Below are 12,143 nucleotides of genomic sequence, written 5' to 3'. Positions count from 1 at the left end.
CTTTGAAAGAGGTGTGGGGGACAGAAAGATTACCAGCAACCATCTCATCTCTTCTCTTCTCGCCCGCTATGAAAGGACTGACACGCCTTACAAAGGTCAGAGCAGTCCTGAAGAGCAGTTCTGAACTTCTGATGGCAGTACCAGAGGGGGGATCTTACCACTCTGTTGAAGCCCCAGTTACCCACCCCCTGAGCCAACTGGCTCATCTTGCCTCATGAAAGGACTGCCCCTGTATTGACACTTATCTTAACCACATAGCTAACGGTGTAGTCCTATTCATAGTTAGAAGCAAACCTGACTTCAGTGGAACTTACTCCATCATAAATATTCATTGTGCATAAGATTGCAACCTCAGTCCATTAGCAACACTCAGCACATTATGGTGGTTTAACAAACAATAATCACTCTTTACTATCAGTATTTGCTTGCCACTGAGAAAGGTTAAAAGGAAACACTCTTGCCGACAAGAAGAGAGCTGGTCTTGCGGTAGCAAGCATGAATTGCCCCCTTTGCTAAGCAAGGTCCACCCTGGTTTATATTTGAATGGGAGACTACCTGTGAGCACACTAAAATATTCCCCTTAGGGGATAGAACTGCTCTGAAAAAAGCATAAGGTTCTGCAATACCTTCAGCATGCAGAGGGTTCCAAGTTCCCTCCCTGACATCTCCAAGATAGGGCTAAGAGACTCCTCTCTGCAGCCTTGGAGAAGCTGCTGCCAGTCTGGGTAGACAATACTGAGCTGGATGGGCCAATGGTCTGACTTGGTATAAGGCAGCTTCCTATGTTCCTAAGATCTACATGGAACCCTCCCTCATCAACCACACAGTGTCTGCTACATGTACAAAAGTACTGATTGCCACATGTCTGCTTTCAGTGAAGACGCACTGTAAACTTTCGTCCTGCAGCCATGATTTCTCAAGGCATCTTTCAGCTGCTGGTATCCTCTTGTTATGCTTTAGTGTTAGACAAAGCAGATAAATGGGAACCCCCATAGCATATGACAGAGCTCTAAGCCTGTCTTAATTATTGCTCCTTTGTTCCATCACAACAGTGTTGCCTGGCTGTGCTCCAGGGAGCACCAAAACCCCTTGCAGATTGAACAGTCACTAGAGAACTCCCAGCATCCCTTATATGTCAAATAATGAAGTCATTAAGACAATGCTTTCCCTGGGTGTGTGGTTGTTTCTCCCTTATCTACTTTACTGTATGCACTAAATGTCAACTTAACCACCTTCTGCTAGGACTCTTGAAAAGCAGAGCTTGAGACTTTTTGCAAGTCAGGAACTCAAGATTGATAGCACAGCTAGCGGTGAACATCAGCCTGAATATAAGAGCAGCTCCTTTTCTGTTATTAATAAAACTAGAACTGTGACTGGAGAGTGGATGGGTTGGTGCGTGCAATGTGGGGTAACAACCCCTATAAGTCTGTTCCAGGAAGAGCAGCTGCTTTCACAAGTCACACACACACAAAGACCCCTTGCTTTGGGGTCAATTTGTGGCATCTTCTATTTACTTTCAAGTGGTGAGGCTACAGGCCTAGATCGTTCTATTCCGACACAAGTGTTTTAAGACGTTTGTGTATGTTTGAACTTGTTTTATTTTTTTGTTAACCGCCCAGACACGAAGCTTGGGGTGGTGTACAAATTAAAAAATTTCCATGTTGCTTACCAGCAGTTTGAAAGCATTAGCCTCACCCGCAAGTATCTGAGCTACTCTAGACTTTGAGGTGGTACGTGGATATAATAACCTGTTATTTGCACTTCTCTGTGTCATCTGAAATGGCACTTTTCCATGTCACCTTAGTAATAATAGTACTGATCATATTGTGCTCTTTGCATACATGGAACTACAGCTCCAGGTTCCCTCCTTGGCGTCTCCCAGATAGGACTGAGAGAGACTCCTGCCTGTAACCTTGGAGAAGCCGCTGCCAGTCTGGGTAGACAATACTGAGCTAGATGGACCAATGGTCTGACTTGGTACAAGGCAACTTCCTGTGTTCCAGTGACCTCACAGGCTAAAATTAACACAAGGGAGGCAACAGAAGGGGAGGGAAGTAGAAGCCAGGATAAAGTGAGGAAGAATATGTAATTATTTCCTGTTCATATACTTAAGCTTAGTTACAGTATGGTGAAAGGGCTGTCTGGATAGTTGCTCTTCATAAGGAGCTTGATAGAGGAGCCCTCCTTCCTTGCTGATGTAAATAAATGGTGGCTCTGGAGGCTCTTGCAATATAGATCTCATCACAATGGGTGAGATATGCAACTGGCACATCTCACAACAAGGATATACAGTATGCCAACATTCCACTTCAAGTGTGCGGTGGGCGGGCAGGGGGCGGAGTGGAGAAAACAGCTTCTTGAGTGTCCTCTACTTCAGTATCTGACACAGTAGACAGGCTGCTCTAAGACAAGAACATAGGCACTAGATAAATGCTTGGTATTTGGTAAATATGACGACTGGCAAACAAGAGAATCAACTGACTGATGCTTCACAATGCTTCACATTATTTTGAGTTGAAGAACAGGAAACACCCTTGTGTCATTGCAAAACACATGCTCCATTTCTTCCCTGTTTTTAATTCACTGTTTCTCATAAAGAAATCAAAGCAGCTATTCATAAATAAACAGGATGTAAGGAATCCTGGGCCACAACTACAATAACTGAAAAAAATGTATGTTCATACAGGTTTGATACACATCCCAAAGATGCTCCCAGAAATCAAAGGATCCACTTTTCCATGAAACGTAACATGTATGGATCATGGTATTTCAGCAGGGAACAAATGCCTTGATTCTACATCTACAAATTAGATTAAATCTGCTTTTTCTCTTGTAGTCCTGGTAACAAAGAGTAACAAAGGTAACAGAATGGCAATACAACTCTATGAAACAAATTCCCCTTTAAGGTAGAGAGGGTGATCTGTACTATAGCCATTTAAAGTTTACATTCAGATCAATTAATTCAGAATGCAGATGTAGCTCATATCTTAACCAGTCTTTAGCACAGAGCTAAACAACTTTGACCCTCCAGCTGTTTTTGGACTACAATTTCCTTCATCCCCAACCAGAGTTGCCAATAGTTAGGAATTATGGGAATTGTAGTCCAATGTCGGCAGAAGAGCCAAAGTTGTGCAGCTCTTTAAAATAAAGAGCTAAAGGGGAATGTTTTTGTGAGGAGAATATCAGACTTTTCTGCAATGAACTAAGTGAGTTCAAACAATTTACTTAAGGCCACCATATTTACAGACACCAGTTCCACAATTTTAAGAGGACAAGGGCCTTTTCTGTGGAGGCACCAACATTATGGAATGTCCTCAGGGAGACCTGCATGACTCCCCCTCACTCTGTACCAGCAGATGCATGACCAAGACCTAGCTTTTCAAACAGGCTTTCAAAGACCAGATGATTTTAATGAAGGCTTGCTCACTGATTGCAGTTTTACTGCGGGAGCTCTGAAGCCTGGCCTGAGCAAACAGGATGGCCCCAGACCTGAAAGCAGTTCTTCCCCACCAGGAGGTTTTCCACACCCGGCCTTTAGCCCACATCACCTCCTATTGCCTTTTTTCCTCCATATGAATTTCTGGTTATTTTTCCAGTATTAGTAGAGGTTCCGCTACCAGTAGTCATTTTTTCTGGTCCCTGAACATTCTCCTTTGCACGGTGTTTTTTCACCCTATTTCCCCAACTAACCAGAGTTCCCAATGCATGATTTTGAACTTCAGAAACTTCATTTTATGAGTAAAGAACACAGATGTAGAAACAGGATGTACTGATCTTTGTTATACATGCCTTAGGCTTTAAATCACAGTACTGTACAGCTTACAATAAGTTTTGTCTTTTAAAAGGAACTGAATAGGTGTCCATGCCCACTATTCATGACCTATTGCTTAAGAAGATGATGTACCACAGTCAGGACCTGGAATTCTGATCTTCTGGCACCATGACTTTAACTGTACCCTCCATAACAGTCTTGCCACTTTCTATGACTGTACATGACACTGAGATATAAGCAAGACCTCTCTTCAGCTTCTTCAGTTCTGCGGCAGCTAAGACCTTTTCCCCAACATACAAAGGGGCTGGAAAATTAATTTCCTGAGAAATAAACACACAGCCATGACCAGGCATTTTAGTACCCAGAATGGCAGAGATAAGTCCATTGATCAGAACCCCATGTACAACTGTTCTCCCAAATCTTGTCCTCTTTGCATAATCTTCATCCAGATGCAATGGGTTTGTGTCCCCTGTTAAGTCCGAAAAGGTAACAACATCCTTCTGGGTAAATGTTTTTGTGAGTTCAGCTTTCTCTCCAACTTGTACACGTAAATGCTGGACATAGGTTTCAGCAAGGAATGGAGTAGTAGCATTTGGCTTGGTGAGGAACATTCTGTGGGATCTCACACAAAAAATTCTACATTTAGACAATGTTATCAGCATATTGGTGCTCAAGTGGTTTCCTTTTCAGTGTATTCAGTCCAGCACTAATTCTCTGCTGTTCCCAGCTAGAGCAAGAAGAAAAGGAGAGGTCTGAGGAGAGAACACACATACACACACACACAACATATGAAAAGGACCCAAGGAAGTTATTAGTCACCAAGTTAATTCCCTCTGCATCAAACAAAATGAGCAAGCAGAACCAACTGAGTAGAAGTGTGTTTGATTCCTCTCAAGACCTTTTCTCCCCCACCCCCCACCACCACAATAATGTAAGCCTAGGAGCTACAAGTTAAGTGGCTGAGTTAAGTTAGGCATTTCAGTGAGGAATGCTGAGGAAGATGGAGAGCACCGTTTGCTCAAGTTATGCTTCAACTATCAGCAGGTTTCCAGTGAAACCAGTTGCTGGCAAGAGCTAACACAATAATTTGTATTCAAAGAGCAGCCAAGGAAAAAAATGCGGCCAGGGAGGGAGAAGAATTTCCCCCCACAAATATGGCTACAAGATGATCAAACAGGAAAGTATTATTTATTTATTTGCCACTCTTCAATGAGATTATCAGTATGGTTCACAACAACTAAGACAATCCAGAAATCAATGGCCCAGTTCAGACATCACTCAGAGCTAAGAGCAAATCCTTGTTTCATGAGACATCTCCTCACTTCAGCATGCAAGTTCCCCCAACCCCCCTTCACATTCAAGGGGAAGAATGATTCTACTTCTGACCCTGGCTTAGAACATGCCAAGATGTGATTTCTGTCTGGATCAGGAGAATTCAGGAATGTAACTAAATTCCAAATAAACCAGATCCTGATTCAGGATATTATTCAGATGCTGGATTATTTGCAAACTTTGGCTTCAATAAGCCAGGACTGCCCAGTTCAGACACTGCAATGGATCCTTGCATGTTAAGCCAGGATCAGAACAGAAGTAGAATAATTCCACTTCTCAGCATGAAGGAGAGGAGAGTGTGCACTGCCAAGCCTGATGTGAAACCAGCATTCAGTCCTGGCTCCACATGATGACTGAAACTGGACAACATAATAAATTGTAAAACAACACACACATTTTTAAAAACCAAATAAAAACAACAATATCAGATATGAGAAGTTGGAAATAAACAGGCTTTTGTGTGGCAATGAAAAACAGTGTCAGTGCCAGGCAAGCCTCACAGGGGAAGGAGTTCCATAAATAGAGTGCCAAGTATAAAGTAGCATGTGTAGAATGGAAGTGACTGTATCAGATTCCAAGCAAGTCTCACAAGGTTGCATCCTCAAATCTCACCACCCTGAAACACACAAATGCTATGCCTTTTGAAAAAACTTCAAATATAAAAAGAGGAAAAAAAGGTTTTGACCAATATGAACACTCAGATTTCTAAACTTTGAAAGACCCAGCGAAACAACCATTTTTATTAAACAAGTAGATTAGATAGATGTTAACTTCGATCAGCCAACTGTAGTGGGGGGAGTGAATAATTAACTGAACAGTGTAAAAAAGAATTCTGATTAATCAGTATTAACACATGATCCAAATGGCCTATCCATAAATTCAAGTTTCAATAATTTGGGGTTATAATATCCAAGGAATAGGATATAAAGTGATATTTCAGACATTTCACTACAAAAGAACAATCTATCTCAATGTAGCAATGAACATCACAAATTCCTTATTTGCACTATTTAATATATGTTGCTTTGACTCTCCAAGAAAAGCAGGATATAAATCTTTGCTGTTAACAAATAGTGGTGCATACACTACAACCAAATATCAAACAAACTGTGAAGTGACCAGGCATCATATCCTTAGATGCCCTTATGATAGATATGGGTTAGATTAATTGGCTTGTTTCTTAAATCTTACCTGTATCACCCTAAAAGCACACTTTCTGTTCTGGCAGGAACCAAGCAGTGTTAGGGCACTCCACAGTTTCACCAGGCCACTGTACAAGTGACAGAATTAGGTATGTTACTGAAAACTATACAAAAAGTTCTCACGTAAGACAAATCATATTATTACATGACAGCAAAAAAAAGGGTGAATATAAAAGACTATTCCTGATCCGACAGGAAAAATACTTTCAGACTAAGAGGTATGATCCTCCAGTCCAGGTTGTTGGAAAACGTTGCAAGCCAGAATAAATTTAGCAAGTAACAATTTAGTTTTCAAATATCTTTTCCGGTTAAGAGACCACCTTACACAGCACTGGAAAAATCCGAGTTACTCAGAAATCTGGGTATTGCTTAGGTATTTGAGAAGTTTGTTATTGTTGTGTAGGTCTGGCACCTATGCCCTTGATTCTGGCACCAAGAGCCTGAAATTTTTCAGCCCTGACTTTGCTGGAGCATCACAGAAATAATCTCAAAAAGAAAAGCCTCACACCTAACACACCATTTGGTGGCATCAAGGTAGCAACAATGCTACAAATCAACCCAGCTTCTAACACTCACTCATTTAATTAAAATAAAAGTAGTTCTCTTTATATGTAGAGACTATTACTTTTGTTCAATAAGAAAAAAAATCTATTTCAGTGTCTTTCAAAAAGTTTTATTTCAAGTTTCTTACCGGCTAGGTACTCTAAGTATTGCAGACCAAGTTTTTTCCTCATATGTCAGCACATCAACAGGCAAGGCTGCACCAACCTAAGGAAATATGCCATTGTTATTAGGAAATGCTTTAAGTTCTTCTAAAACAAGCCAAAGATAACCCTCCTAGCTAATTCAGCTGTATTGCATTTTTCAAAGTCTTATTCCAGTATGGGGAGAGAGAAATCAGCACTAATTATCACTCTGGTGTTTAGCTTACATTTTGCAGAAAAATCTGTATTTCTTTCAACACACTTCACTGCAAGTTGGAAAAAATAGTACTGAAATTAAGAATCGTGGACAGGAAGGCGGGTAAGCTCTGCAAAATAGGAGTTGCTGAACACACCTATATACTTTTCTGCTTCTGTTTTTAAGAGATCAAGACCTATCTGCAGTGGTTCTCATCTGCAAAAGATCAATACTGTACCAGCAGTCTTTCCTCTGTGCAGGGGAAGTATTTAATCAAGGGACTCTAAACATCCTACTCTCTGATTAACTCCTCGAGTATAAGAATATCCCTGCTGGATCAGGCACAAGGCCCATCTAGTCCAGCATCCTGTTTCACATAGTGGCCCACTAGATGCCTCTGGGGAGCCCACAGGCAAGAGGTATGTGCATGCCCTCTCTCCTACTGTTGCTCCCCCATAACAGGTATTGAGAGGCATCGTGCCTCTGAGGCTGGAGATGGCCCATAGCCACCAGACTAGTAGCCTTCAATAGACCTGTCCTCCATGAATTTGTCCAAGCCCCTTTTAAAGCCATCCACGCTGGTGGCCATAACCACATCCCATGGCAAAGAATTCCATAGATTAATTATGTGCTGTTTGAAAAAGTACTTCCTCTTGTCAGTCGTAAATTTCCCAACCTTCAGTTTCATGGGGTGACCCCTGGCTCTAGTGTTGTGAGAGAGGGAGAAAAATTTCTCTCTGTCTACCCTCTCCACTCCATGCATAATTTTATACACCTCGATCATGTCTCCCCATAGTCACCTTTTTTCCAAACTCAAAAGCCCCAGATGCTGTAGCCAAGCATCATGAGGAAAGTGTGTCAGGCCCCTGAACATTTTGGTTGCCCTCTTCTGCACCCTTTCCAGTTCTACAATATCCTTCTTAAGATACAGTGACCAAAACTATACACAGTACTCCAGATGTGGCCGCACCATAGATTTGTATAAGGGCATTATTATATTAGCAGTTTTATTTTCAGTCCCCTTCCTAATGATTCCTAGCATGGAATTAGCCTTTTTCACAGCTGCCGTTCACTGAGTTGACACTTTCAATGAGCTGTCCACCATGACCCCGAGATCCCTCTCCTGGTCAGTAACCGACAGCTCAGATCCCATCAGCGTATATGTGAAGTTGGTGGTTTTTGCTCCAATGTGCACCACTTTACACTTGCTTACATTGAACTGCATTTGCCATTTTGTCACCCACTCCCCCAGTTTGAAGAGATGTTTTTGGAGCTCCTCACAATCTGTTGTGGGTTTCACTATCCTAAATAGTTTAGTGTCATCTGCAAATCTGGCCACTTCACTGCTCACCCCAACTTCCAGACCATTTATGAACAAGCACTGGTCCCAGTACCAATCCCTGGGGAACCCCACTTCTTACCTACCTCCATTGTGAAAACTGTCCATTTATTCCTACTCTCTGTTTCCTATCCTTCAACCAGTTACCGATCCACACATGAACCTGTCCCCTTATCCCATGACTGCTAAGTTTACTCAAGAGCCTTTGGTGGGGAACTTTATCAAAAGCATTTTGGAAGTCCAAAAATAGAATAAAATCCAACGGTTATTTCAGGAGAGTCAACAACATACCTCACCATGCAGCCGTTTCAGTGCCGAGATAATAAGTTGTTTGAACTCAACAGCATTTAGGCTTGTGCCAGCTTCTTGGAACTCCCTGAAAATTATTTTTTTATTAAATTGTATTAGTAAAGCTCATCCATCACAGAGCACACACTAATACTCTGCACAAAGTTCTTAATACAAAGAAGGAGGGAAATCAGCAAAAAATTTGAAACATGAACTTACAATTGGATCTTCAAATAATGATATTCAGAAGCATTCTTGAAAACAATTCTTTCATAGGAAACAGGCTTAGAGCCCTTGCCATCACCAGATTCGATCATACTAGTAAGTACCTCTCTAAAAGGGAAACAGCCCATCATGAAATATTGTCATTCAAATACTATACAGTCAAAATTACAAGTTCTAAGTGGGGCCAAATTTTACTTGAGATTTAAAAAATGTATGCCACAGAGTGTAAGCATTATCACAAAATTTCATTTTTCCATTGACCAGCCAATGGAATAAAGCTTCTTAAATCATGAGACGTATCTCCTCTAGAGACACAAATTGTAATTCTTACAGATGAATAAAAATTATGATAAAACAGGAATAAACAGCAAAGTTAGCAACTGCAATTTTTTACTTAAGAAACTGTATCCAAAAAAATGCCATTGGTAGGAGGATACAAAAAAAGAAAGAAAGAAGGGGGAAAAAGAAAGGGGGAGGGACAGAAGCAGCCCCACTTTGAGGAATAACTAAGGTAAGTAATAGTTTGCCAGGCAATGGGCAAGGCAGTCCTTTATGATATAGGCAACAGTTTATTCTGAATGTGCACCAAGAACTTATAATATTCAAATTAGCCAAAGATTTGAAGGGGTGCAATTGAACTCTCCTGAACAGGCAGGAGAAGTTGCCTTATACGAAGTCAGATCACTGCTCCTCCACCAAAAATTATTTGTTCTGCACTACACTGACTGCCACCTAATGGTGCAGTGGGGAAATGACGTGACTAGCAAACTAGAGGTTGCCAGTTCAAATCCCTGCTGGAAAATTTCCCAGACTATGGGAAACACTGTCCCTATAGCTATGTAGGGTCTGCCCTGGTTGCATATGAGTGGGAGACTTGTGTGAGCACTGCAAGATATTCCCCTCAGGGGATGAAGCCACTCTGGGAAGAGCAGAAGGTTTCAAGTTCCCTCCCTGGCCTCTCCAAGATAGGCCTGAGAGAGATTCCTGCCTGCAACCTTGGAGAAGCCACTGCCAGTCTGTGAAGACAATACTGAGCAAGATAGACCAAGGGTCTGACTCAGTATATGGCAGTTTCCTATGTTCCTAAACACCTATATCGGGCAGCAGCAATATAGGAAGATGCTGAAAGGCAACATCTCATACTGAGTGGGAGATGGCAATGGTAAACCCTTCCTGTATTCTAACAAAGACGACCACAGGGCTCTGTGGTCGCCACGCCAGGAGTCAACACCGACTTGATGGCACACGTTACCAGACTGACTGGCAGGGACCTTTCCCAAACCTATCTAAATATACCAAGGATTGAACCCTGGGACCTTCTAGATGTAAAGTATGTATTTTATCACTGAGTCACAGCCGTCCCTTGGTTACCCTGTCCCTCATGAGCATCTTATTAAAAAAGGAGAGAAGGCTAGAGAGGGAGTAGAAATAAGAAGACAGAGGAATCTCTTCTGTGGATAAATATAGAGACAAAGCAGAAATCACACGGTCTGGATCCAAAAAAGCTTGAGTGAATTCTTTGAGACTGGTGTCCTAAATGCAGAAATGATAATGACCTGTTCCTTAGAGCCACTGGCTCGTCTAGCGCAGTACTTCCTACTCTCCAGGATTTCAGGCAGGGGCATTCCCCAGCTCTACCTGCCAGGGACTGAGCCCATGACCCTCGCTCTGCATACTGTACAAGGTATCTGCTCTACCACGAAGCTACAACTCCCGCACGCGTGAAAAGACCTTATTTTCCCACACAAGCCCAGAACCTGTCGGTGGGGATCCTTGTCCAGCCCCTGTTACTGTTGGTTACACAAGACGACAACACGCTCTCTACTCACAGCCGCCCTATAACAAACCCGACTCCATATGCCGACAACGTGACTTCTCTCGAACGTAATTACAGTGGAAACAACGGGGCAGCAGTTCCGCCAGCCACGCAACCAATCAGCGAGCCGCTACTCCCCTTCTGTCCAATGGCAGCAGGCAAAACTGTGGAGGTCGATTGCCCAATGGGCTATCCGGGGAGAGATACGGAAGAGAAATACAATAATAGGTCAGGAAAAGAAAGAAGGCGGGAGAAATAGCGGCCCTGGAGAGGTCAGAGCCTGCAGAGGAGGAGGAGCATTTTCGAGCTTGGCAGCCAATAGGCGCGGGCCTGTTGCGTGAGAGCCGTGGTGTTTCTCCCCTTCAGGCAACAAGTTTGTTATAGCTTTGCGTTTTCTATTTACTGCGCATGCGTTGAAGGCGTTCGTATGTGGGCGGGGGTCGGGTTGTGGAGCTGGACTGAGGACGCTAAAGCGGAGAATGACGACTCAGGGAAATTGTAGCCTTAGTGCTGTATTTAGTCCTGGCATGATGCTGCCTGTCTTAGGTTTACTTGGAAGTAAACCTCACTCCGCTCAGGAGGGCTTCCTCCTAAATCCGTGAAATATCGGGGTCCAGGAGCCCTGCTTCGTAGTCCTGTTGCTTCCCTTCGTTCTCTCTGCTGCCATTCTGCTAGCAAGTGACGGCTGCTGCTCCATGTGCAACATTGCCAAAACACCCCCGCTTGCTGTCCTCTGCCTTGCTACCGGCAGCTTTCTTCGCCCCAGCCTTTCTTTGCCTTCTCGGGACCGCGGTCCAGAATGTTGATGCCAAAGTCATTATTCGCCGCTTCCGCTGGGACAGCCTTCCTCCAATCCCCGCACGGGCTCGCCAACGCAGCACAAGTTGCTTAGATGTTGTAAACGTTCCTCGCCGCCTTGCCCCGCTCTGAGGTGTCCGAGCACGTGATAGCTTACCCTGCTCTACCTCTGTGCTCTTCAGCTCTCCGAAAGTCTGCTCTTCAAATGATTCTACCCACTGGTCCTTGCTGCCCCTTATGCCCCTGGGTGGTCTGTGACATATAAACGGATGCTGCATATACAATGTTATATTCAAAAGGCAGAGAGAAAAGCTGCAATTCTGCCCTCTAGCCGTTCAGGAGAGAAAAGAACTGGACCTGCCACTTTCACCTTCCATGACAAACTCCTCATCAGGAGGTTTGGGGCTTTTTACTAGTGAGTAAGCCTGTGGAATACTGCCACCTAATGGCACAGCGGGGAAGTAACTTGCC

The 12,143-nt window shown here is 43.2% G+C and overlaps 2 protein-coding genes across 7 annotated transcripts; both read right to left on the bottom strand.

Moving 5' to 3' along the window:
• Positions 1 to 3,706: 3,706 nt before the first annotated feature.
• Positions 3,707 to 4,434, bottom strand: HTD2 (hydroxyacyl-thioester dehydratase type 2). The gene has a single exon (XM_053288255.1). It carries the CDS (start codon positions 4,432 to 4,434, stop codon positions 3,910 to 3,912), a length of 525 nt encoding a protein of 174 aa, XP_053144230.1. The 3' UTR covers positions 3,707 to 3,909.
• On the bottom strand, positions 4,361 to 11,751 carry RPP14 (ribonuclease P/MRP subunit p14). 6 transcript variants are annotated; one of them, XM_053288260.1, is made up of 6 exons: positions 10,888 to 11,729; positions 9,053 to 9,166; positions 8,837 to 8,921; positions 6,998 to 7,074; positions 6,296 to 6,374; positions 4,361 to 4,499 (listed from the first exon to the last, which is right to left on the bottom strand). In XM_053288260.1, exons 2-6 carry the CDS (start codon positions 9,148 to 9,150, stop codon positions 4,479 to 4,481), a joined length of 360 nt encoding a protein of 119 aa, XP_053144235.1. In that variant the 5' UTR covers positions 9,151 to 9,166; positions 10,888 to 11,729; the 3' UTR covers positions 4,361 to 4,478. The 6 variants fall into 6 exon arrangements, with proteins under 6 accessions (XP_053144235.1, XP_053144233.1, XP_053144232.1 ...); XM_053288258.1 differs by having other exon boundaries at positions 4,389 to 4,524; positions 10,790 to 11,751; XM_053288257.1 differs by having other exon boundaries at positions 4,389 to 4,524; positions 10,816 to 11,748.
• Positions 11,752 to 12,143: the final 392 nt, after the last annotated feature.

This window comes from Hemicordylus capensis, chromosome 2, assembly GCF_027244095.1.
Source record: "Hemicordylus capensis ecotype Gifberg chromosome 2, rHemCap1.1.pri, whole genome shotgun sequence".
NCBI classification, from domain to species: Eukaryota; Metazoa; Chordata; class Lepidosauria; order Squamata; family Cordylidae; genus Hemicordylus; species Hemicordylus capensis.
The sequence above is the reverse complement of the archived record's forward strand: the minus strand, read 5'-3'. Positions and strand labels throughout refer to the sequence as shown.

Bases quoted from the DNA above. Each gene is read 5' to 3' on its own strand.
- HTD2 (XM_053288255.1), bottom strand. From the start codon at position 4,434: ATGCTGATAACATTGTCTAAATGTAGAATTTTTTGTGTGAGATCCCAC.
- RPP14 (XM_053288258.1), bottom strand. From the start codon at position 9,150: ATGATCGAATCTGGTGATGGCAAGGGCTCTAAGCCTGTTTCCTATGAA. The intron at 7,075-8,836 runs GTATGTTGTTGA...ATATTTCCTTAG, and splicing joins TGAAACGGCTGCATGGTGAG to GTTGGTGCAGCCTTGCCTGT. The intron at 6,375-6,997 runs GTAAGAAACTTG...TCACTTGTACAG, and splicing joins ATACTTAGAGTACCTAGCCG to TGGCCTGGTGAAACTGTGGA.